General features: G+C 38.6%; 1 protein-coding gene and 1 long non-coding RNA gene across 7 annotated transcripts; one reads left to right on the top strand and one right to left on the bottom strand.

Annotated features, from left to right (window-relative positions):
- Nucleotides 1-492: 492 nt before the first annotated feature.
- Nucleotides 493-3197, top strand: LOC112195452. Of its 6 annotated transcripts, none has more exons than XM_040515851.1 (6): nucleotides 493-702; nucleotides 777-908; nucleotides 1001-1273; nucleotides 1349-1402; nucleotides 1823-1882; nucleotides 2882-3197. In XM_040515851.1, exons 1-6 carry the CDS (start codon nucleotides 596-598, stop codon nucleotides 3018-3020), a joined length of 765 nt encoding a protein of 254 aa, XP_040371785.1. In that variant the 5' UTR covers nucleotides 493-595; the 3' UTR covers nucleotides 3021-3197. The 6 variants fall into 6 exon arrangements, with proteins under 6 accessions (XP_040371785.1, XP_040371786.1, XP_024191655.1 ...); XM_024335887.2 differs by having other exon boundaries at nucleotides 494-702; nucleotides 1001-1402; nucleotides 2882-2972; nucleotides 3100-3191; XM_040515852.1 differs by lacking the exon at nucleotides 1823-1882.
- A 12597-nt stretch (nucleotides 3198-15794) lies between these two features.
- On the bottom strand, nucleotides 15795-17281 carry LOC112191589. Its single transcript, XR_002933019.2, has 4 exons — nucleotides 17171-17281; nucleotides 16809-16865; nucleotides 16350-16426; nucleotides 15795-16081 (listed from the first exon to the last, which is right to left on the bottom strand). It is a non-coding gene; the product is annotated as an uncharacterized LOC112191589 (long non-coding RNA).
- Between the last annotated feature and the right edge of the window lie 6828 nt (nucleotides 17282-24109).

Genomic DNA, 24109 nt, shown 5'->3' with positions numbered 1-24109 from the left:
TCCTTTCACTTGATTGTATTTTCTCAAGATCCGATGAAAACAACTTTCTATATGAGAAAGTACGATGAGATGTAAATAACTGTTCAAGCAGATCGATATTTGATACAATGCCCTCTTGGGCTTTGAGTTTTGGGCTGGGGTTTTGCCCCAGTCCATTAGTTATTAGTGTAGTTTCAGGAAGCTAATGCACATTTATGCACTCTATGTATCTCTAGCCCCTCTGGAGTACCAAAGAAGGATCTTTGCTATGTCTACGTACATGAAATATCTAATGAGTAGGTCTATTTCTATATATCATTGTGGGTGCTATCACTGAATTTGGTTAAAAAATAAAAATAAAAATTTTGATACACCCTTAAATATTTATTAAAAGTTTTAATGTTCAACTGAGGAGTTCCAACTACCACAAGTATGTTTTAAAATAATTTCATATTGAATTTTATGTTTTAGTGGCATCTAATAAATTGAAAAATGTTATTAGAGTAAGGAATGCTGTTGAAAATAACTAACGGAGAGAGGGGTACCAATAAAGGACAAACGCCGATTTTGTTTCTGAAGCAAGCCAGCCCCATCCTCCTTCCCTCTCTAATTATTAATGGAGGCACTGGATTCTTTGGGAGAGCCTAATATCAATGATGTCGAAGAAGAAGAAGAAGAAGAAGTTCACTATGCTTCTGGGCCCGCATCCAAATTGCAACCCAGGTTGGGAAATCAATTTCTATATAGTATCTGAAAATGTTTCAGGGTTCTGATTTTGATGTTGGCGGCTCTTTCAGGGCGGTTGTGTCCAAGGCTCGCTGGAATGATGAGATGGGCATGGCTCAGGTCGTAGTTCAGAAGGGCACATTTTCCAAGTCTACTGGAATTGTTCGTAGTGGCAACCTCTATTACTCCATTGAGGAAGTTCTGTAAGTCAAATACCCACTTCCCTTTTTTTGTTGCGATTCTTGCTCATGTTGTTGAGATGGGTTTGTTTGCAAATTGTGACAATCGTATAAAGGTTTTTGGTTGAAATTGGGGCTTTAGTTCTCTTGGATGAGAGTGATACTGGCCTTTCCTTGGAAGATGTATATGTGAATATGTCAGGTGGCAAGTATGGATGCTGTTGGGAGGAATTTCGAGCTTATAGGCAACTCAAATCTCTTGGTTACATTGTTGGGCGTTATGGTATTCCCTGGTCTATGAAGAAGGCTAAGAGTAATTGTGAATCTATTTCTTCCCAAGGTTGTCCTGACAGTGACGAGGCGGTGAACTTGGAATCAGAAGAGATCAGGTCTGTCATTGGATTGTTCAATGAGATGCAGATTAATGAAGCCAGGCCGGTTTTTAATGTGTATCTACCTAACAGCAAGTTCAGGAAGTCTTCTCCCGGTGATCCATGCTTTGTGCTCTGTTTTACTAGGTATTTCTTCTGGTTACTTGAAAGGATGTAACTCAATTTATTTCATTTGTGATTACTTGTTTTTTATTTGTGTGTGTGTGTGTGTGTTGGTTTTAGAAACTAATCCTCATCATCATAAGACATGTTTGATCTGTCAATCGTCTGAATGTTACACGTATTTTGTAAAGCTAATTGTTCCTCTTTAACTAGAAAAAAATATGTTTTTTTTTTGTCAATAACTAGAAAATGATGTTAAGTTGCATTATAGTTAGGCACTGAATTATACAGGGGAGTACTTTCATAGAGGAGTCATATGTAGCAGAACAACATCCACTATTTTTATTTTCTGCTGTTTTAGTCACTCTTGCAATTCTTATTTGGGAATGTTTTTAATATGAGATTACAAAATGTTCTTATCCACATAAATTGACTCCTGCACAGCTTCATGCAAACATATGAAGCCAATTCTTTCGCAAAGGTTTTGCAGAGTAGCAGCAAACGGTAAAACTTTGCTTCCATGTAAATCATTTCATCTTTAAATATGAATTTGGAATTCATAACTGTATCCAATAAATGTTTTATTATTTCATTTTTAGATTTTTATAATTCAAAGTTCATTTTGAAGTGTCTGCTGTCATCTTGATAACTAGATAAGATGAATATTGACACTATAACATACAGAAGCAATTCGACTTATCAATTTCAGCATACTCTCTTTTCTTGTTAGCTTTCACCTGATATGTGTGTTTGTATAAACCATGATACTAAAGTTTCAACCTGCTAGTTTTCATGTGTTTGAGCATCTACCTACTCAGTATTGTCGGTTAGTACAGTTCTAAACTTTTTTTTTTTGGGGGTGCGGTTTTAACTTGCATCAAACAATTGGGTTTGTCCTATGTACGTTTTCACTTCCATATTTTGCTCATCCCTTATGTTTTGCAGGAATATCATTTTACCTTTTGTTTCTTAACTGTTTTTCTTTGAGGTCCATTTGAGTGTTGCAAGAACCTTCTTTTGCCTTCTGTTTCGTAAAAGTTATAAGAGAGTTACATTGTACTATTATTACTCAGGATTGATCTATTGTTGTCATCGCTGTGGAAAGCTTCAAATGGGTTAATAGTATTTGGCATAAACTTAATTAATGAATGTTTGCATGGCATGTGATGAAGTGGTATTTCATGTGATGTTTACCTGACAAATACTTATTTGAAGCATGTATATGAATTGACATCTTGAAAGTTCAAGGAGGCTGGATTTATATTGTCTTTCAAAAGTTTGATTCCCCAAGAAAATGAACATTTACCTGAACAAATTATAAAAATGATTTTAGTTTGAGCTTAGATCCAATAACTAAATGTTCTTCCGATTAACTAGTGAACCAGAATCTAAATGTTCAGGAAAAAAAAAAAAGTAAACAAGAATCTATGTCTTTTCTCAATTGATCTTGGTATCTCATTCTCTTGTAATAGTATTTAATTATAAGCTTGGCTTCTCTTTTAGGGGATATCCGCCATCCAGAGCAGAGCTTGAAGCCCTCGAGGGACAATGTAGGAGCATTCCTTTGAAGTTTTGTAATGTGGAGCAGGGACGGGTGAGTTTCTTTTCCTTTGACAAGGTTGAACTTCCTATCCTAGATTGACATTTGGAGTTCATTTCGTTATGTACCGAGTTAAAAGATCCAGCAACAAGATATTGACAATTTTCTCTTGGTCGTGTAGGGATAGGTTAGCGTATGACATTGTTGTCAAAAACATATAATTATCTATCAGCTAATAAAATAAAGCCAACCAGTTTTCACCTTTTATTACTATAAGCATTTCTCATGAGCCCATAAGTCAGTTCTGGGGTATCCAATTTTTCAAGTACTGATAATGTCCAAGTTGTTCAATGACCAATTTATGGGAGCTCGCATTTGACAATGCTTCATTCATACGAGGTTGGAGCTGTTTTTGCATAGTGATTCAGTTCATTGTTTGAACAGCTGGAGGAAATTCACTTCATGGTTAATTGTTGATGTAGTAAAAGAATTTTATGCAGAAGATTGGAAGACAACGTGATTCTTATCGATCATAGAGAACCGCTTCAGTTTAAAAATTTAGTAGTGAGTTCTTTATCTAATGCTAAATTGACATTTTTTGTTTTGGTTAAAAGAAGGCCTAAAAAGGGCCAGAACAAAAAGCAGAAAAAAGCCAACTTATAATCCCAGACTTCCTGGGTCTTGAAACATCAACAAGGTCATCAAGAAGTGCAGCTTTAGCACATATAGGACTATAGGAGGGGAGGAAAGTAGGCTTGGGCTTGGGTCAGGCCGGGCCCAAAATTTGGTAAAACCGAGACCAAGCCCAAAATAATCGGTTCGGGTCAATTCGGGCTCTTTCAAAACTAGAACCCGACAGAAACCATCCCAAACGGGTCGGTTCGGTTTTCGGGCCCAAAATCCAGATAGTCTTGAGCTTGCTGTTTTCTCAGTTTTTCAAAAACTCATCTGGACTTCTGGCAAAACTGCCAGACTCATTTTGGCACTTGGAAATCTGGGATGCATATCAACTTCACAAACTCATTAACATAACTGATCATACAACATTACAACCTATTCAAAGTTCAAACATTGAAAATTTCAAATGTTCAATCAAACTTAAATTTTACAACACAAACTCACAAAGTTCACAAACACAAAGTCACAACTCACAATTACATCGAAACCATGTGGAATTGAAGATCCGAGAGCTCTCTCTGAGATCGTCGGGCGTCGGCGACGGCGAATTTCTGGAGCTTTGCTTCCAGTGGTTCACTGGCGGAGGCAGATTTCGGAGACGGAGAATGGCGGAGGAGCTGGTATCGAGCTGGTGGTGAATGGAGAGAGAGAGAGAGAGAGAGAGAGAGAGAGAGAGAGAGAGAGAGAGAGAGGCTGAGATCGGGTTAGTCTCGATTCGATGACTTAGGTGGGTTAGGTCTTAGGTTTTTTCTTTTTTTTTAATATTTAACATATTATTATATCACCCAATCATAGAGTGACAAGTGGCAAATGAGACACAATTCAGTTTGGGTCGGTCTTTCAGTCTTTGAATTTTGAAGCCCGAGACTTAACCGATTACATACATTCGGGTCGGTCTTTGCACCGAACCGATTCGGTCTTTTTTGTTCAGTCCGGTTCGGTCCTTCCGGTCCAGACGCCCAGGCCTAGAGGAAAGCATGCTCAATGCTGTGCTTGGCTAATTGAGGATTGTTGTACATTAATCAATTTAATTGTAATGTTCTTTATTTTTTTAACTACTTCAAATTTGAGTTTTGGGCTGCTTGGCCCCAATTTGGATGTATAACGACATCCACATAAATGGCGCAAAATATTGACAGCTTTATGACGAGAATGTGAGCTTTGGGTTCGGAAAAAGACGAGGCTTTAACAGTTGGTGATTGATTAAGGGTACTCATGCCTTTTCTCTACCATAGAAGGTTATTTTAATTGGAGGTCAAAAGTCAATTCAGAAGCAAAATAATGGTTATTTATCAAAATTTCTCTTCTGAAAAAGAGGGTTGCTTGCTAGACCTATCACTAGATTGGATTTTGACCTGAATTCATGGTTATTACATGGGTTTGGATTGAAAATTTGATCCATTGATCCGGTAATGGTCCGGATTCGTTAATTCATTTATTTAACATATCAAACACGAATTTAGGTTAATTTGAGATTTGATTACTTAAAACCTATACTAATTATCTCTTTGTAGGGTAATGTTGTAGTTTGTTAGGCTCCTTTATTAAGTAAGCTTCGATGTGTTAAGCGAATGGTGCATAATTCTCGTTTCCGAGAAATTTGTAAGTGCCGTTTAGGCCTGCAATTATCCATGAAAATCTTCATTTACTCCAAAAAAAACAAAAATACATGTATTATTTTTTTTTATTAATACAATATTTTGGTTACTGTGATGTATTGTTCTAAGGAGTATTGTGGTATTTAATTCAACATTTGGGGATACTTTTCATATTGTTTCAATATTTTATTAAAATTTTATGAGGCATCATATAAAGAAAAAATTAATACTATTATTTAAAATTTGTTTAGTCCCTGTACTTTGCCTTCAACATCATTTCAGTCCCTGATATTCCAATTTCATCCAAAAATTCTTTGATCTCTCAATTTCTCTCCAATAGGTCCCCTCCGTCCAAATGATCTGTTAAGTTACTGACGTGGCAATTCATTCCACACCAACTCAGCTCTATAAAAGTGAAATGTCCAATATAGCCCTGTATTTTTTCTCCCTTCCTTTTTTTTCTTTTTAATTTTTTTTTCTTTTCTTCCTACTTTCTTCTTCTTCACACCTAAAAAAACCACCGCCACCTGCCTACTACCACCATACCACCACCGAGAAAAGGGGATTTGCTTCTGAATTTCACATCTTAGAGCATATATACACTCATATAAGTAGAATCAGTGAAAGAAATAAAAAACTTTAAGCTTTTGAACCTCAATTCAATTGCATATCCAAACCAAATCACCCTCTGAATTAAACTATAAAACATAAACCGCAAAAGTTACCTGACAAGCAGAGTTTCGTAAGAATGAAAGAGTTGTTCATTCTCCACTATGTATTTCCAGATTAGGCCTAGTAAATCTAAAGTGATGAAGTGGGTTTCCTGAGAATGTAAAGGGTAATTTCATGAAGATATGAAGGCATTTAGGCTTGGTGTTGATTGCAATGGGATTGGTGGTTAGGTATGGAGAAAGAGCTCAGTGGTGGTTATGGTGATTAATTTGGGTGTGAAGGGGAAAAAAGGGAATAAAAGAAATTAAAAAGAAAAAAAGAAAGGGAATAAGAGAACATAGGACTAGATTGGACATTTCATCATTATTGAGCTGAGTTGGCGTGGAAAAGATTGCCACGTCAGCAACTTAACGGAGCATTTGGACGAAAAATGAATGGAATTGACCAATTGGAGGGAAATTGTGAGGTCAGGGAGTTTTTAGATTAAATTATAATGTTAGAGACTGAAACGATGTTTGAGGCAAAGTATAGGAACTAAACATAATTTTGCCCTAAAATTTGAGTACCATTACCAATTAACCAAAACATACCTTGCTACAGAAGAAATCTGGAATCTAGGATTCCTCTCCAAGCCATAGAACTAGCAGAAGATTTTTTAACAGACCAAAAGGACATGTTTCTCAAATACTTAGCAGTCACTAATTTTACCCAAAGATTATCAGGATCAAAAAGGATTTTCCAACCCAGTTTAGTTAGCGCAGCAGTACTGAAATGAGCAGCAGGTCTGATACTAAGACTGCCTTTGGATTTAGGAAGACAAGTAGCAGACCATGCAATAGGAGAATAGTGATCCTTACCCGAGAAAGAGCATCTACACTCATTATTGTCTAGAGCAGAGGTGATTTTCTTGAGACACTTGAAACAAGAGAGAACATGATTAGGAAGGCCAGAAAGATTAGCTTTTAAGAGAGTAAGTTTACCTGCTTGAGAAAGGATATCCGCTTTCTAGCTAGCCAGTTTTTTTTTTTTCGTTTTGAGAATCAGATCTTTTGAGTTGACAGGGTCATTCCAAAAAATAATGTTATGTATACCTAAATACTTACAATAGTGGTTTTATGCTGGATCTGGAGTAAATTACTAATATGCAAACGATTCATGTTAGGAACATTGTGAGAAAAGTAAATAGTGGACTTGTGGTAGTTAATCTATTGCCATGTAGCTATGCTAAATAAATTTAAAGTGTTCAGAATTGGACGAGTTGCAGTAGTAGAGGCTTTAGAGAAAATTAAACAATCATCAGCAAAAAATAAATTAGAAATCCTAATGCCATTAGGAGAACTTAAAATGCCTTCCTGAGACTTGGTGTGTAGAGACAAATTATTAAGGGAATAGATTAAAGGCTCAAGACAGAGAATAAAAAGGTAGGGAGAAAGATGATCACATGTTAGCCCGTTTGGGCAAAAAAAAGGAGTTTGAGGCTAGCCATTTAAGATGATAGAAAAGCTGACAGAAGTGACACAGTTCATAATAAGGTTTATCCAGGTAGAACTAAAGCCAAAAGCAGCAAGGCAAACTTTCAGATAATCCTAGTTCAGAAAATCAGAGACTTTTTCTAATCTAACTTAATAGCCATAGCACCAAGTTTGTTTTTAGTGAGATTGAAATTAGCAAACAGTTCATGAGCAATCAAAATATTGTCAAAAATAGACTTACCAGGCGAAAAAGCACCATGAGTGGGGGAAATACATATGTGTAGTAAAGGTCAAAGCCGATTCACGATAATTTTAGAAATGATCTTATAACTATCATGGTCTTCCCTTATCTGATCCTTCTCAAATCTCTAACCTTCTAATTGCTTCTTTCCAGAAACGTTTTACTCCTACTTCTGTTCCCTATTTTTCTGATATTCATAATTTTACTAGTTTTATTCGCCCTGTCATTACTACTATTGATAATTTTGCTTTGCTTGCTCCTATTATTGAATCAGAGATTTTTAATGCAGTTTCTCATATTGGAGCTCTTAAGACTCCTGGTCCTGATGGGTAACATGCCCTCTTTTATCAACACTACTGGCAGGGTATCAAATACCACAAAATTCCTTTTATTCAGTCTTTCTTTATTTCTAATATCTCGTTAGACATGATTAATCATACTAATATAGTCCTTATTCCTAAGAATATTGATCCTAAAGTAGTTAACCATTTCTGACCAATCAGTTTGTTGTTGCTGATTATACTTGGAGTTGTCGCTTTTGATGTAGTCTTACTTCATTTGTTCAAAATAAGCAGCATTATCCTATATGCTCGTAGGCTCATCTGTGGTAGACTTCAAACCACAATTGTTCGAACATACGTTATTATGGATCCAATCCATATACATTCACGAACCACCTCGTGAAGAGAAATAATCTCTGCATTGTTCGAAGATATAGTGACTAGGGTCTATTTTGTAGACTTCCAAGATATTGCGGTTTTTACCCATGGTGAACACTTAACCAGTTTGGGAATGACCTTTGGGTGGGCTAGAAAGATACCCAATATCAGCAAAATCTTCCAAAATACATGTCTTTTTGGGATGGGGATAGTGGATGCAAGCCAGTGTTGGCAGCATTCCTAGTGTGTGATGGGTCCGAATCCATCATAATCTCTGTAGGGATAGAACAAGCCCATATCAATGATACATCTCAAGTATCGAAAGATATCTTTTACACCAGTCTAATGGCGTCGCGTTGGCTCAAAACTATACCTTAGCTAACAAGTTCATTGCAAATGAGATGTCCGGTCTTATGCATTGAGCTAAGTACAATAATGTGCCTATTGTACTCAAGTAAGGCACTTCTAACCCTAGCACATCTTCGTCATCATCCTTCAGACGAAGAGGATCCTTTTCAGGATTAAGACTACGAACGATCATAGGGTGCTTGAAGGCTTGACCTTGTCTAAATGCCTAAGCATCTATCAACATGGTGCTCAAGTTCCAAACTGAGGCATAATCGTGTTCTCCCAAAATCCTTCATCTCAAACTCAGATTTCAAGTGTACAGTTGTTTCCCTTAACTCTTTAAGGGCTTCTAATGAAGATCATGTCTAACATGAACCGCGATAGAATCCGAAACTTGTTATGGAAACGCGCGGGCATATCCCTTCCCAATCAAGTAGTCACTTTAGTGAGCGTTTCAATCTTATTACAAACGCACTCCGTGGTCTAGAGCCACTTGACTTGGGTAAAATGAAGTCCACCATGAACCTGCATGTATATTCCGTATCTAGATCCCCATAGAGATACGTAGTGACCACATTCGTAAGCTACATGATCAGTTATTTGGAAACTACCAAACTGACAGGGTAGTGGAGTGCAATGACATCCATTACGAGAGAATATATCTCATCGTAGTCGATTCCAGGGCTTTTTGTGAGAAGCCTTGCGCCATAAGGTGAGATTGCCATCTCTTTTTCTCATTACGCTTTCTAACGAAGACCTATTAGTCAACAGGTTCTATGTTAGGAGGTGTTGCATCACTGGCTCAAAAACCTTCCTCTTCGTTAGATGATCTAACTTAACCTGGGTCGCATCTTTTTATTTAGGCCAAATTTCTCTACGTTGGCATTCATTCATCAATGGAGCATGGTTCGATGTCATCAGATTCAACAAACTCATGCGCAACGAAATGCGTGACTACATCATCAATTATGATGGAGTTTTTATCCCACGTCTCATGTACACTAGTATAATTTTCAAAGAGCTCTATATTCTCAGGAATAGGTTCTGACATTGAGGCCTCCCCAATGGTAACCTTAATCCAGAAGATTCTCATGAGACGGATTTTGAGTCTTGATGATCAAAGGATTGGAATGTGCCAAAATATCCTTCGAACCCACAAGCCTCCCACACATCCTAGCTGGGGCCATGGCCTATAATGTTAGAGTGCCACTCTTTTTGGCGTTGGCGCCATGCCTACCTCCGTGTAGGGTGGCGCTACGTCCTCTCGTAGGGACGTCCTTCCTTGCAGGCATGTTTGTAGCATATTTGTGTGATCTTGTCACTTTAACGGGGATCGAGATGAGACATAGTGGGGACAAGTCACAACAATTCTTGTCGTTCCTGCTGAACATCCGTGTTCTTATCTCCTCCTAACGATGGGAAGACTGTCTCATCAAAGTGACAACCCGCAAATCTAGTGGTAATGAGATCGCCTTTCAAGGGCATTAAGTGGCAAACGATTTTCGGAGTCTCAAATCCAATGTAGTTTCCCATTCGTCTATAAGGACCTGTCATAGAGTGCTGTGGCGGCACAATTGTCACATAAATGACACACTTAAATATGCGTAAGTAGGATACTTGTACCCAGTCACTAGCTGTAACGCAGAGGTAGATTTAGTGGTAGTGGGTGGTAGACGAATTAGCATAGCTGCATGCGATATTGCATCATCCCAAGCGGATATAAGGAGATTGGTACGCATTACCAATTTCTTGACTACCATCGTAGTCTTTTCTGCGAGACCATTTGGGTGTGTTCATGGGAATATAATGTCCAACCTCAGTCCCATTGCAATAAACATCGAAAGTCTTCGATGTAAACTCTCTAGCATTGTCAAATCCAATTGACGGAATAGGATGATCCGGGGAATGAGCCCGTTGTCATATAATATTTGCTAGGAGTGTAGCATAAACAACATTTACAGGTGGACAATGGCACAACACGTGACTAGCGTGTTTGCGTGTCAACCAACATTATGAGATATTTAAATGTCCGTGAGTTGGTTGAACTAGTCCACTGAATCCCCACGGACTCTATGTAAGAACTGAATGAGTATTTTTATATCCTTTGCATAGGACAGTCTCAATCCTAACTTCCTTAAGGAACATGCTTTGTAAAACAAGCGAGAGGCTTTAGAAGCAACCAATGAGGATTTTGGTTGGGCCTGAGCGTCTGAAACTCTATTTGAAGCAAAGTTGGTGATTGCAGCATCACTTATGGTGCCATCACCATGATGGACGCCATCCATGGCATCATGGATAGGGACTATGCCAGCCCTAGGCTGGTGGTGGACTGCGGCTGTGCCAGAGGCAGCGGCGACGGTCACACTTAGTCCAGGAATCAACTTTTGATTCATGCTTTGTTTTGCTCGAAAGAAATGATGTCCATGTGAAGTCTTTAGTAGACGGATCATCATATCATGACTAGGATGACCTATCCTGTCGTGACAAAGTCAATATGTATCTAAATCCAAGAGATCTTCTCTCATAACTTTATTGGATTTAATAGCTCGAATAGTGACATAGAGTCCACTAGAAAGACACATAAACTTCTTTACGATGCGCCTTTGTTCGTAATCACTAGAGGTATTGCAAAGGAACTCATTTCTGTTCTCTACATGCGTTTTCGCATGGAATCCGTTGGCTATTCATAGGTGCAATTTGCCCTAGGAGCGTAGAGAGTTTCTATGACAGTAATTAATCAAGGTGCCATTTGGCAAGGGGAACTTGGGCTATTCCATGTCCTTGAATTAATACTGATGGCCCAGCCATCGTAGTCACACAGTTATATGCTCAGAATTAAAATAGAGTCATGAAATGAACTCAAAATTTTATTCATAAGCCAACAGAGTACATCATTGTCTCTTAACCATTAGGAGAATCTAATCCAAATGCTAGCTAATGCAAAACAAAGGTAGTCGTTTGACTTCTTTCGGTAACTCTAAAATAAATATGACCAGGTGAGTAGAGAGATGTCGGTGGAGAAAAGCTCGCTTAAGTACCACTTATCTCAAATCCTTCCTAGACATCATACTCATTTTGGATGAGCCTATGTGAAGAGAAACTAAACCAATGGCATTTACTACAAAGTATATGGCAATTGCCTATTACATCTCTTGGAAAAATAAAGACTTAAATAGAATTGGCGATCTATTGATTCCAGCCAGATTTGTAGTCTTAAACCCTTCACTTTAGATCATCTTCTTGATCTTCTTGTTATACATAGTGAGGTTCTCTTGCTTCACAATATGCTTTATAGGCGGTGACAATTTCTTGACGAGCTCTACAAATGTGTGCCTAATGACCAGATACTCCACATAGAGAACATACATCTCTTCGCTCAGACTCCGTTGATTGAGGCACTTTGAAAGCGTCATTTAGATGGCTCCTAGTGATGGTGGTGCCACCAACATGGCCAGAGGCGTTGCCTCTCTCTCTCTCTCTTTCCACATTGACCTCTTTGGTTCCGTGTTTGCCTATTTTGGCGGTTACCTTCCTAAGTAGAGCGATTATATGGACCAGAACGTCCAGAAGTATCCCTAAGATTAGGGTTTAACTCTTTGCGCCCTCTCTTAAGGGCGCGACTATAATTGGATTCTGGAATATGCTCTATTTCCACGGATCTTGAATTATAGTTCTTCACAAGGATGTTGTCATGCTTTTCAGTGACATTCATAGCTCTAATGAGCTCATGAAACCTTGTGATTCGTTCTGCAGTAACATCGAGTCGATAGTTCTTAGCAACCATCAATGCAGAGACGGGGAAGGTAGAGAGAGTCTTCTCAATCAAAATCGCATTTGTGATCTCTTTACCACAGAATTCCATTAAGGATTTAATGCGAAGTGCTTTCGAGTTGTAGTCAAGAACTGACTTGAAATCACAGAAGCGAAGGCTATGCCATCTCACTTCTAGGTCAGGAAGCAGGGAGCCATGGACGTTGCCAAATCTTTCTTCGAGTGAGACCCACAGCCTTCTGGGGTCTTCTTCATTCGTACTGGAGCGAATCATTCATATGACGAGTCATTAGGATGATGGCTTTAGCCTTATTTGCCTCTAAGGCTGCTCTATTTGCTTCCAAAGTTTGAGCTTGCTCAACAGTTAGTACGTCCTAGCTAGGCTTGAGAATCGTATCTAGGATTTCATCTGCCTTGAGATGCTGGCGGACATCATGAACCACCTGTGATATCCAGAGCCTGTTGTTCCCAATGGAGCAAAGTCCAATTTGTTCAGGTTACTCATCCTGAAAGAGAACAAGAAGAATGGTTAGTTTCGGAGGGGAAAAAGTTACCACGAAAACAGATAAAATTTTTGAGAGTAATCGCTTCTAAGAAATTCAATTCCAAGAGGTATTAGATTAGAGCGAAACAATGACGTAAGTGGTCGATCATAAATTCTCTACAAACTCTAAGTTTGGAGATCTCAACAAGCTCCAAGCTTGGAGTGAGCACAAACCCCCACAGTTCGGCTTAATTAGGTCTCCCCTATGATGAAGAAAGGGGGGTAGAAGAAGGAAGTTTGCAAGTCCCTGAAGAAAAAGAATTAAAACTTCAAAAACTGAAACTTTTAGTAAAAAATACCTTGAAATAGGTCGCGGGAAAATTTGGTGGGAAAAAGTGGTTGGAAATCTGGCCCGAAAAGTCGTCGGAAAGTTGACCGAAAACCATCAACCGGTGCTGATGTGGCGGTCGAGGGGCTGACTTGCTGACGTGGCTAGCTGAAAGGATGATGTGGTGTGGATGACGTGGTAGGCTGATGTGGCATGAGCTGCATCTGTGTGCCTCACCAAACTGGGCCAAGCTTTCTTCTTCTCAGTGGGCTTGCTGCCCCTTTTTTTATTTTTTATTTTCTCTTCTGGGCCCGCGCCCTTTTTTTTTCTTTCTTCCTTTCTTTTCTTCTTCTGGGCCGATCTCCTTGACTCTGGGCTGCTCCCTTCTTTTCCTTTTTCTTCCTTTCTTTCTTTCTGCCGGTTTTTTCTGCAGGATATTCAGTCTCTCTGTCGGCCGGTTCAACCAATTATAGACCGGTTTTTAAGTTGATTTTTCCGGTTCATGGATGTTAGGATAAAGAGTCTTCTGCTGGCGAAATTTGGTAGCAATTGGAAGTCCGGAAGGTGGTGAACCGGTGGAGTATTTGCTGGAGGTGGTTTGGAGATTCCAGTGGCCTGTTCGATAGGTTTCCGACAGGTTCTGGTGGTTCTGCCGCCGGTTCTGGATTCCTGGGGTCGAGGGCTTCAAGTTGTGTGGCGGAGGCAGAAAAGGTTTCAAGGTTTTGTATTCGGATTTAGGGTTTTAGCTATTTGTTTCAGAGTTAGGACATCGTGTTGATAACGTGTTTAAGGAAAACTAAAATTGGGAGAGAATAGAGTCATGCTTTCATTGATAATAGGGCCTCTTTATATAGAGGATTACAAGACATAGAATCAGAGTTGTACAAGGAAAGATAATCATATAATTAATCGGATATCTATGAATTAATATTTTCGAGAATATCTCTAATTCTAAACCCTATTACAAGTAGGTCAAGTAACCTAGAGTTTGGGCAAAAACATATTCTGGATTTACTTGAACAATAATCAATTAATTAAATACAAAGACTTTGATTTCTCATTGGATAACGTCAATCTTCATCTTTTGTCAAAAAAAAAAAATCTCTTCTCCACCCAAATTTGAATTTATTACTATTTTCTTTTGTCTTTTTGTTGCCTCCTCATCGTTAATTCTCTATTCAATTTACACAATCATTAGTGTTAACTTCATCAAAATCTTGTGAATACAGAAAGTAAAAATTTTAAGCATGAGAAAAAAAAAATCAATATCTTCTTCATTGCTCATAGTTGTTAACTTAGACGAACATTGAAACTGAAAGAAAAAAAAAAAAAAAGTAAATCAAATTATGATTTTATAAAGAAACTTTAATATATTTTTTTTTATTGGTATAAATTAAAGGGAAAATTTTTTGAACAGTACATGAATTAAAGGTCATTGTGAAGTAACGTTTCTTAGTTTACACTAATTATATTTTAATACCTGGACTATAAAACCTGACTACATTTCAATACACGCCATCAATAACTCCGTTAGTTGGCATGCCACATGGCATTTTTTCAAGGGTATTGTCTTTTTAGATTTTTACTCCAAACACCCATCTCTTTCTCTCCTACTCTGGTCACCCAGCTCTCTTTCTCTCTCTTTCTCTCCTACTCATTCATTTCTCTCTGACTGTTCTCTTTCTTCTTCATCTATTTCTTTCTCTTTCGTCTGCATCTCCTACATCTTCTCCATTTTCATGGATAAAATTGCTGGTTTTTGCTTGTTGCTTCTCCAAGGAGTACTATAACGAGGAACACCGACCAACCCATTTCATGGAGTTCAGCAAACTAGATAAGGATGACCCGATGGAGTTAGATTGAGATTATGCCTATGCATAGTCTTCGTCTCGCTATCATTTTATGCTTGCAGGTGAGAGTGAGGGTAGTGTATTTTCCATTCTAACTTGGAGAGTGTTCCGGAGGATGCCTTGCCATTAGGGGTGGGTTCGGTTTACTTCGGTTCGGTTTTAAGCCAAAACCGAAAACTGAATCGAACTAAATTTCGGTTAGGTTCGGTTCAGTTTTTTATTTTTCACAGTTTGAAACCGAAAACCGAACCGACAGCCCAGTTCGGTTCAGTCCGGTTCAAGTTCGGTTTTTTTTTTTGAATTTTAAAATAATTTAATAATGGCGTTCTTTTTTAGGCATGATCGATAGTTCATTCCTTTACTCTTTTTGCTCGCCTTTTATATGAAAGTGTTTAAACACATTGGTGTAGACTTCCATCTTGTCATCTACTTACAAAAATTACTATGGAAACTAGGATATTAGGAATTAAGGCCGTTGGAGCCTTTTAGATAAATAAGAAAAAACAAATAAAAACAAAAAAAGAGCAAATCAATAACCACCCACATAATAAAAAGACCCAAAAAACAAAAACAAAAAAAAGTCGATCCCTCTTCTGTTCGAACTGGTGCTTGTAATCTCTGGCACAACTTCTGCATACATTTCAGATCACACAAACTGAGTCAATTTCTAAAAATCCAGATCAATATGAAAATGCCCAGATATACAGATCTACTAAGAGTCGAACTCATATTGAGTAGAAAGCAACAACACTGAGCAAAATGCAGATCAGTCCATTACTCCATTAGAACAACAAAGAAATTAAGTTCATCAACAAATGCATATGCATATCAGTCCATTAGTTGCACATAAAACATGCAACAACACATCAAGCCTTAGTAGAAAGCAAAAATAATACACTAGTAATAGCTATTGCTAAAAGTGTTCAACATCAAGCATATAGAAACAGGGATGTAGAAAAAGAAAAAACACACCTATATAGACTATGATTAGCTTCAAAGGTGATGATGAACTGAGAATCTCAAGAAGTCCAGGTCCATTGGGTTTTAGCTTGGACGACTCATCTGTAGCAAGGTTAACTACCAATCATCAAACATGAAAACTAGTGCATAAGTTACACAAGTACAACCAACTGATCATATAATCGGATAATAAGCATGCAAAAAGAATGTCATAATGATAGAGGATGACATTCGGTTATGATAATTTGTGTCATGAATCATGACATATCATTAGGTTGCTGAATCTGCAGTACTAATTGGTGAATAGATAACATCTAGAATGAAAGTACGATGACAAAATGAGAGATGTCAATTGCAGAGTAAATATTACCTTCAAGTTGGATTGTTTTAGAAAAGCCTCAGTGCGGTCTGAACTCAGAGTAGATATACTCTGCTGGGCATCAACACCTAAACATAAAACAAAAGTAAAATCTAGTTACTGACTTAATTCTCTTCTTGAAAAATGTAAACTGAAGATAGGAAAAGAAATCCAGTGACAACATATGTCTATCAGAGAGTACAAAGACATCTTTTATTTTGAAACTTCAACCAATTACAGAAATAATTGAATCTCACAATGCATTTTTATAAGTAAATCACAAACTATTAGGGTGTAATGGATTGAGACGTTGGTGGGTCAACTTTGATTCACAAAATTGTACTATAGTAATCTTCCTACATCACTACATAACTTACCTTACCATCTAATCACCAGATTTATTAAAGACTTTGTATTAGTACATGCAAAAACTTGATTTGATTGAATACAAAATGAAGAGTGAGTTTCAACCTTGATATGGGTCTATGGCCCAGATTTGACAATTTTCTATCACCAGCTGCATCATTCCTGAATAGCAATTAACAAAAATATTACTTGAAAGTTAAAACCTGAAGACAACTAGAGTTGGAAGAATCAAATGCCAAAACAAAAACCCAGATAGTAAGAAAAAGTCACATATCGAAAAACCCAGATTGTTCCCCATCTCCTTCATAAACGTGGAGCCCCAGTCTTGGATCTTTACAACAGATCTAATCATAACTGGATCTGAAACTAAGAAGAATAAACGATGACGATGATAACTGAGCAAGATTAAAATAATATACAAATCGACGAAAACAAGATTGAAGAGAAGAGAAAAACCAGAGATCGACCTGGAAGGAAAGGAGAAGCTCCCGCTGGTATTGAGACCGGAGCTTCTGAACGTCAGAGACCTATCGGGGAATGCCGTAGTCGAAATAGTTGGTGTTGTGTTTGGTGGACGCACAATGAAATGAGAGAAGAAAGAAACGGCAGAGAAGAAAGAGAGGTGAGAAAAGTGAGAAACTGAAGGTCTGAAACGCATATATAGTGGAACCCTAGGGTTACTTAAAAGTCAAAACGTCAAAACGACGTCGTTTTGACCAATTCGGTTTTTTTTTCGGTTCGGTTCGGTTTTTGGCTGCTGAAACCGAAAACCGAACCGAACTGTTTTGGTTCAGTTCAGTTTTTTTCATTTCGGTGCGGTTTTTTTCGGTTCGGTGTTTTTCGGCTTCAGTTCGGCTTTCGGCTCGGTTTTTTTCGGTTTTCGGTTTCGCGAACCCACCCCTACTTGCCATGTTCCCCTAGATGCTATCTTTTCTCTTTTTCTTATTCTTATTTGCTAAGGATTGCTGTTCAGTTTATTTGCTACACTATGAAATAAAGTAGTTCAGATTGTTCTCTCTTCGTGTGATCTGCACTTGCAGTTTTTACTTCAGTTCATTATAACCTGCAATATATTACTTTGTGAAATTGGCTGCATGAAATTTTTGTTCTCTTAAGCATTGAAGACCTTAAACTGACTCGTCTCTTTTTCTCTATGGTGCCAGTTATAGTATTCTATCTTGAATGGATAGAAGAATTACACTCATTAACCTTTGCTACTGTGAATCTAATGCTCCATAAAAATAATTGCTTTGCTTGTGATTACACGCATTTTTATGCGCGTAATTACGTTATAAACACTAGAATTAAGCTAATCCTCAAGTCAATTATTATATAATTAATATATTTTTATTTATTGTGTAGGAAATAAGCGGATTGCGGAAATGAGATAAAAATGCGCAAAATTGGAGCAAGTCAACAGTCGATCAACGGGTTGACTAAGGTCAACATCATCAAGAGTGAAGCCCATGTGTTGGGGATGAAGAGGAAATAGAAAAGCCAAAAAAAAGAAAAAAAAAGAAAGAAGAAGTCAAGGAGACCTACATGTGTTCATCTTCTAATTAATTAAGCAAAGAGTTTGCTTAATTATACTTGCTGACCAATCATTTGGTCTCTTCTTGCTGACCAAGGTAATCGAAGTCGAAGGTCCGCACTGAAAGTTCAACATAAACTCCAAGCACCTCAATCTCGACTTCGAACTCGTCACTGAGGAGTCCACCAGCAAGAAAAATCTCAAGATGGAGGCCTAGTTCGGCATTGGCAAGATCAGCGCAGCCATCCGCACTGCCCTGAGCAGCGTTCACACTTTTACGTCTTTGTGAATGTCCGTCCCTGATCCAGCATGTATATATATACATGGCCCTTCTAATGAGGGATCAATTTTTTTGGTCATTTGAAGGATCACTTATTATACCCATTTTTTGATCACATATTCATATCTCAACTGTTCAGTTTTTAGGTCTATATAAGTAGATCATCTCTGCGAATTTTCAGCCAAATTAATAATCGTTAAGGCATTCATAATTGCGATTTATTATTATAAATATGAATGGTTCAGGTTGGACAGATTCAGTTCGTCCATTGATTTAATATAATTTGATACCTTAAAATCAATTTGGCTGAAAATTTGCAGAAGTGATATATATATATTAAGACAAAAAAACTGAATGGTTGAGATGCCGAAATGTGATCGAAAAATGAGTCCCACAATACACCCACGCGTAACAGTATCCGCACCCAATGTCATTCTCAATCATCTTTTCCTTAATTATTTAATTATACATGGCATCCGCACCCAATTAAAATTGTTTTGAATTATATGGTTGAGAATATATAATTAAATTATTAATGAAAAGGTGTAATAGTTGTTTTAAGCTTCTCAAGTGGCCTAGTGGTTCTTGTCTAGTTGGGTGTGCTCCAAAACCTAGGTTCGAACTCCAAGGCTGTCAAAGTGGTCAGGCACTGTGCTGTTGGCGTGAGTCATACTTACCTTATTTATGTAGATATTCTGTAATATTCTGTGATATGTAATATTATGTAATATCTGTAGTATTATTAGGTTTACTACTTACCTTAGGAGTAGTACTTGTCTTATCAGAATTTGTATATAATTCCTTCTTGTAAGGTGAATGAAACATCTGAGAGTTATTCAGTCAAAATTATCTCTTGTGTTTCGTTATCTTTGACTTGGTATCAGAGCAGAGATCCGATCCTGGACTCTGACTCATTGTTCCTTGATTCTTGACCCTTGTTCTTTGTGCTTGGATTTGTTCCTTGTCCTTTGATCCTTTCATCACCGTTGTCTTCTTATATTTCCAAGTACTTTATTGTTCTTTTTCTTCCGCTGCGTATTCACCATGGTGAAAGATCAAGACGTTTCAACCGTGATCAAGCAAGATGGAGATGGTGAGACTTCTCATGGTTCCAACCAAATTTCTGTCTCTGTTAAAGATGATTCAACTGGAAGTTATGGAGGTGTCAAACTCAATGGCTCTAATTACCGAACCTGGAAGAAGATGATGGAGGCTCACCTTTGTGGAATCGATAAGGTGGGATATGTTGATGGTTCGATTACTGAACCACCAATTGCAGCCAACAATTATTCAAAATGGAAGACTGCAAATGGCTCGGTAACCTCTATTCTTTACAAATCCATGACTGAAGATGTTTCACAGATGATTATGGGGTGTAATACAGCTGAAGAAATCTGGGAAAGCCTTAAGGAGATCTACTTTAACGGAACGGATTTTGCTGAAGTTTATGAGTTGAGCACTCAAGCCTCCCGTATGACACAAGATGGAAAACCAGTTGCCATGTATTTTGCAAAACTAAAGGGGATTTGGCAAGAAATTGATCAAATGCGCCCATGTCGCATGAAGTGCCCGGATGATGTCAAGATGTATAAGGAGGAGCAGGATCTCATGAGAGTTCATGTTTTTTTGGCTGGCCTAGATCCAATATTTGAGAATGCAAGGAGTGAATTGCTTCGCCGGACTACCACACCAACCTTGCAGCAAGCCTTTGCTTATATTCGCAAAGATGAGACCCAGAGGGCTGGAACTAGAGTAGTTACTTCAGAAGTTGCAGGCCTTGCAATACAATCAAAGCCATCCAATCCCTCAAGTCATCGGTCACTCTCAGGCAATCGGCCTCCTTCCTCTCTGCGTCCCTCTCCTCAAGGTCCTCCTCCAGGGTTTTCCTCAAATCTGACTTGTAATTACTGCAAGAATCCAGGCCACATCAAAGCAAATTGTTACAGGTTAGTCGGTTTTCCAACAGGCTACTTTGATAGGCCCCGACCTCAGGACAACAAACCCAAGGGAAAGGCTGCTGTTCATCTTGTTCAAGACCAAGATTACTATGCTGTGACAGAACCAGATTACACCAACTTTGCTGGTAAGGATACCGCATCCGTAAGTCACGGTGGTAATGGTAAGATTGGAGTTGCTTTAAAAATTTCTAGCTTTACTGGTGGCAATACTTGGATAATTGATTCTGGAGCATCTGACCATATGACCTATGATCGTAGTTTCTTTCTTTTTCTCAATCCACCCTCTATTTCCTCTGTTGTCAATGCCAATGGTGATTCTTTTCCTGTTTTAGGAATAGGGTCTGTTCGTCTCACCCCTTCTTTGACACTACATGATGTTCTTTATGTCCCTGCTCTCTCTCATCATCTTATATATGTGCCTCAGCTTAATACTCAATCTCGGTGTTCTGTAACATTTTTTCCGTTGTATGTGATTTTTCAGGACCTCCTCACCAGGGAAATAATCGGCAGGGGTTATCTGAGGGGTCGACTATTTCATCTGGATTGCATGTTCGCCGGAATGAAGCCGGAGAAGGCAGTCCAAGCAGCGTTGATTTCGACTGGGGTTACTAATCAAGTTGAAGAATTATGGCTATGGCATCGGAGATTGGGACATCCTTCCTTTAGTGTCATGAAGAAATCTATGCCATCCTTGTTTCTGGGCATTGATGAGTCTAAGTTGCACTGTGAGTCATGTGTCTTAGCTAAAAGTCATCGTACTAGTTATCCTTTGAGTACTACTAGGAGTTCTTTTCCTTTTGAGCTTATTCATTCTGATGTATGGGGACCTTCCCGTGAGTCAACCTTGTCTGGCAAACATTGGTTTGTTTTGCTTATTGATGATTATACTCGTCTTACTTGGGTCTCTTTATTGAAACACAAATATGAAGTCTTCTCTGCTTTCCAAGAATTTTTTGCTCTTGTTCAAAATCAATTTGGAGCCAATATTAAAGTCTTTCGTTCTGATAATGGGGGAGAGTTTGTCAATTCTCAATTTCACCAATTCTTTCATTCTCATGGGATTATTCATCAAACTACTTGCCCTCAAACCCCTGAACAAAATGGGGTGTCAGAAAGAAAGAATCGTCATGTTCTTGACATAGCCCGGTCTCTTCTATTTAGTGCTCATATGCCTAAGTATCTTTGGGGAGATGCAATTCTCACTGCCTGTCATCTCATTAATAGGCTACCTTCCTCTGTTCTCAATGGTCAAACCCCCTATGCTGCCCTTTCAAATCATGTGTCTGTCCCTTCGTTTTCTAATCTCCCTGCTCGTGTCTTTGGGTGTGTTGTGTTCGTCCATGTTCCTAAGAATCAAAGGTCCAAACTCGATGCCAGGGCATTAAAATGTGTTTTTGTGGGCTATGGTGTTAATCAGAAGGGCTACAAGTGTTTTCATCCCCCTACACAGAAAGTTTTTGTTACCATGGATGTCACCTTTTATGAGGATGCATGTTACTTTTCTCCCATCAATCCTTCACTTCATGGGGAGAAACACACTTTTTTGGAAGAGAAGTCTTGTGGGATTGAAATTCAGCCCATTGAAGCCAACGTCACTCCTGCCGAAACGGAAAAGGCAACTGCCGAACAGAGCATTGCAAGTTCCGAAACAAAAACGGCAATTGCTGAATCGTCTACCCTTCGCCATGCAACTGCCGAACAGAGCATTGCGAGTTCCGAAATAGAAAAGACAATTTCCGAATTATCTACCCTCCGAGAAGGCCGAGCTCCTCCACCCCTCTTAGATACAGATAACCCTTGTCAACCAATCCCTGAGGAGCGTCCCAATCTTGAGGTTAGTGGTGTTTCTTCTAACTCTGATATTGGTGATAGTGTGCATGTTTTGCCTCCTAGGTCCACCCGTGGTAAACCACCTCGTCAATATGAACCAAGTTTAGATGTTAAGTCTAAGTATGCCATAGCTAACTTTGTATCCACCCACCGGTTATCCAAATCCCATGCTTCTTTTGTGAATCAAATATCCTCTGTATGTGTTCCCAGTAAAGTGCAGGATGCTCTCAAGGATCCCAAATGGTCTCAAGCAATGAATGAAGAGATGGAGGCATTGGAGAAGAATAATACTTGGGAGTTGGTGCCACCTCCACAAGGAAAGAGAGTTGTTGGATGTAGATGGGTGTACACTATCAAACACAATGCAGATGGTTCAGTGAACAGGTATAAAGCAAGACTTGTTGCAAAGGGATATACTCAAACATATGGCGTGGATTATGAGGAGACCTTTGCTCCAGTAGCAAAGATTAATACTGTTCGAGTGTTGATGTCTCTAGCAGCTAATCTAGATTGGCCCTTGCAACAGTTTGATGTGAAGAATGCCTTTTTACATGGAGAGCTATCTGAAGAAGTCTATATGGATCTACCACCAGGATATGAGGCAAGCACAGGAGGTAGATTTGTCTGTAAGTTAAATAAGTCCTTGTATGGACTCAAACAATCACCACGAGCTTGGTTTGGAAGATTCTCTCAAGCTATGCGTCGTTTTGGGTACAAGCAGAGCAACTCTGACCATACATTGTTTCTGAAACGCTGTGAAGGTAAATTAACTGCCTTGATTATTTATGTTGATGATATGATAATTACTGGTGATAATTCAGAGGAGGTTGAAAGATTAAAAGATCTGCTTGCATCAGAGTTTGAGATGAAAGATCTTGGTTCTCTTAAATATTTTTTGGGGATTGAGGTCGCCAGGGGGAGTTCAGGAATTTTCTTATGCCAGAGAAAATATGTGCTTGATTTGTTGACAGAGACAGGAATGCTAGGGTGTAGACCTGCTGATACTCCTATTGAGCAAAATCATAAACTGGCTGAGTACCCTAATCAAACTCTTACAGAGAAGGCTCGCTATCAGAGGTTAGTTGGTAGATTAATCTATCTCTCACATACTCGGCCAGACATTGCATATGCAGTTAGTGTTGTGAGTCAATTCATGCATAATCCAAGTGAAACTCATATGGAAGCTGTGATCCGTATTCTGAGGTATTTAAAGTCTGCACCTGGAAAAGGATTGATGTTTTCAAAGCATAGTCATCTGGATATTAGTGGTTATACAGATGCAGACTGGGCAGGTTGTGTTACGGATAGAAAATCCACTTCTGGTTACTTTACTTTTGTAGGTGGTAATCTTGTTACTTGGAGGAGTAAGAAACAAAAGGTTGTGGCCAGGTCAAGTGCTGAAGCAGAGTATAGAGGTATGGCTCATGGAGTTTGTGAATTACTTTGGTTGAGAAATTTACTTCGTGATTTGGGATTTAAACCCAAACGAGCCATGAATTTGTATTGTGACAACAAGGCAGCGGTGGATATTGCTCACAACCCAGTTCAACATGACAGAACTAAGCATGTTGAGGTTGACAGACATTTCATTAAAGAGAAGCTCGATGCTAAGCTTATCTCTTTTCCTTTTGTCCACTCAGAAGAACAATTAGCTGATGTTCTCACAAAAGCAGTATCGAGTAAGGCATTTCATGACTCACTTGACAAGTTGGGCATTCGTGATCTGTATGCGCCAACTTGAGGGGGAGTGTTGGCGTGAGTCATACTTACCTTATTTATGTAGATATTCTGTAATATTCTGTGATAT

This window comes from Rosa chinensis, chromosome 3 (assembly GCF_002994745.2).
Source record: "Rosa chinensis cultivar Old Blush chromosome 3, RchiOBHm-V2, whole genome shotgun sequence".
NCBI lineage: Eukaryota > Viridiplantae > Streptophyta > Magnoliopsida > Rosales > Rosaceae > Rosa > Rosa chinensis.
Note: the sequence above shows the minus strand (reverse complement) of the source record. Positions and strands in the feature narration are given on the sequence as shown.

Excerpts from the sequence above, each read along its gene's own strand:
- LOC112195452 (XM_024335886.2), top strand. The coding sequence starts at position 596 with ATGGAGGCACTGGATTCTTTGGGAGAGCCTAATATCAATGATGTCGAA. Across the intron at positions 703-776 it reads GCATCCAAATTGCAACCCAG|GGCGGTTGTGTCCAAGGCTC; the intron begins GTTGGGAAATCA and ends CGGCTCTTTCAG. Across the intron at positions 1,883-2,881 it reads TTGCAGAGTAGCAGCAAACG|GGGATATCCGCCATCCAGAG; the intron begins GTAAAACTTTGC and ends CTTCTCTTTTAG.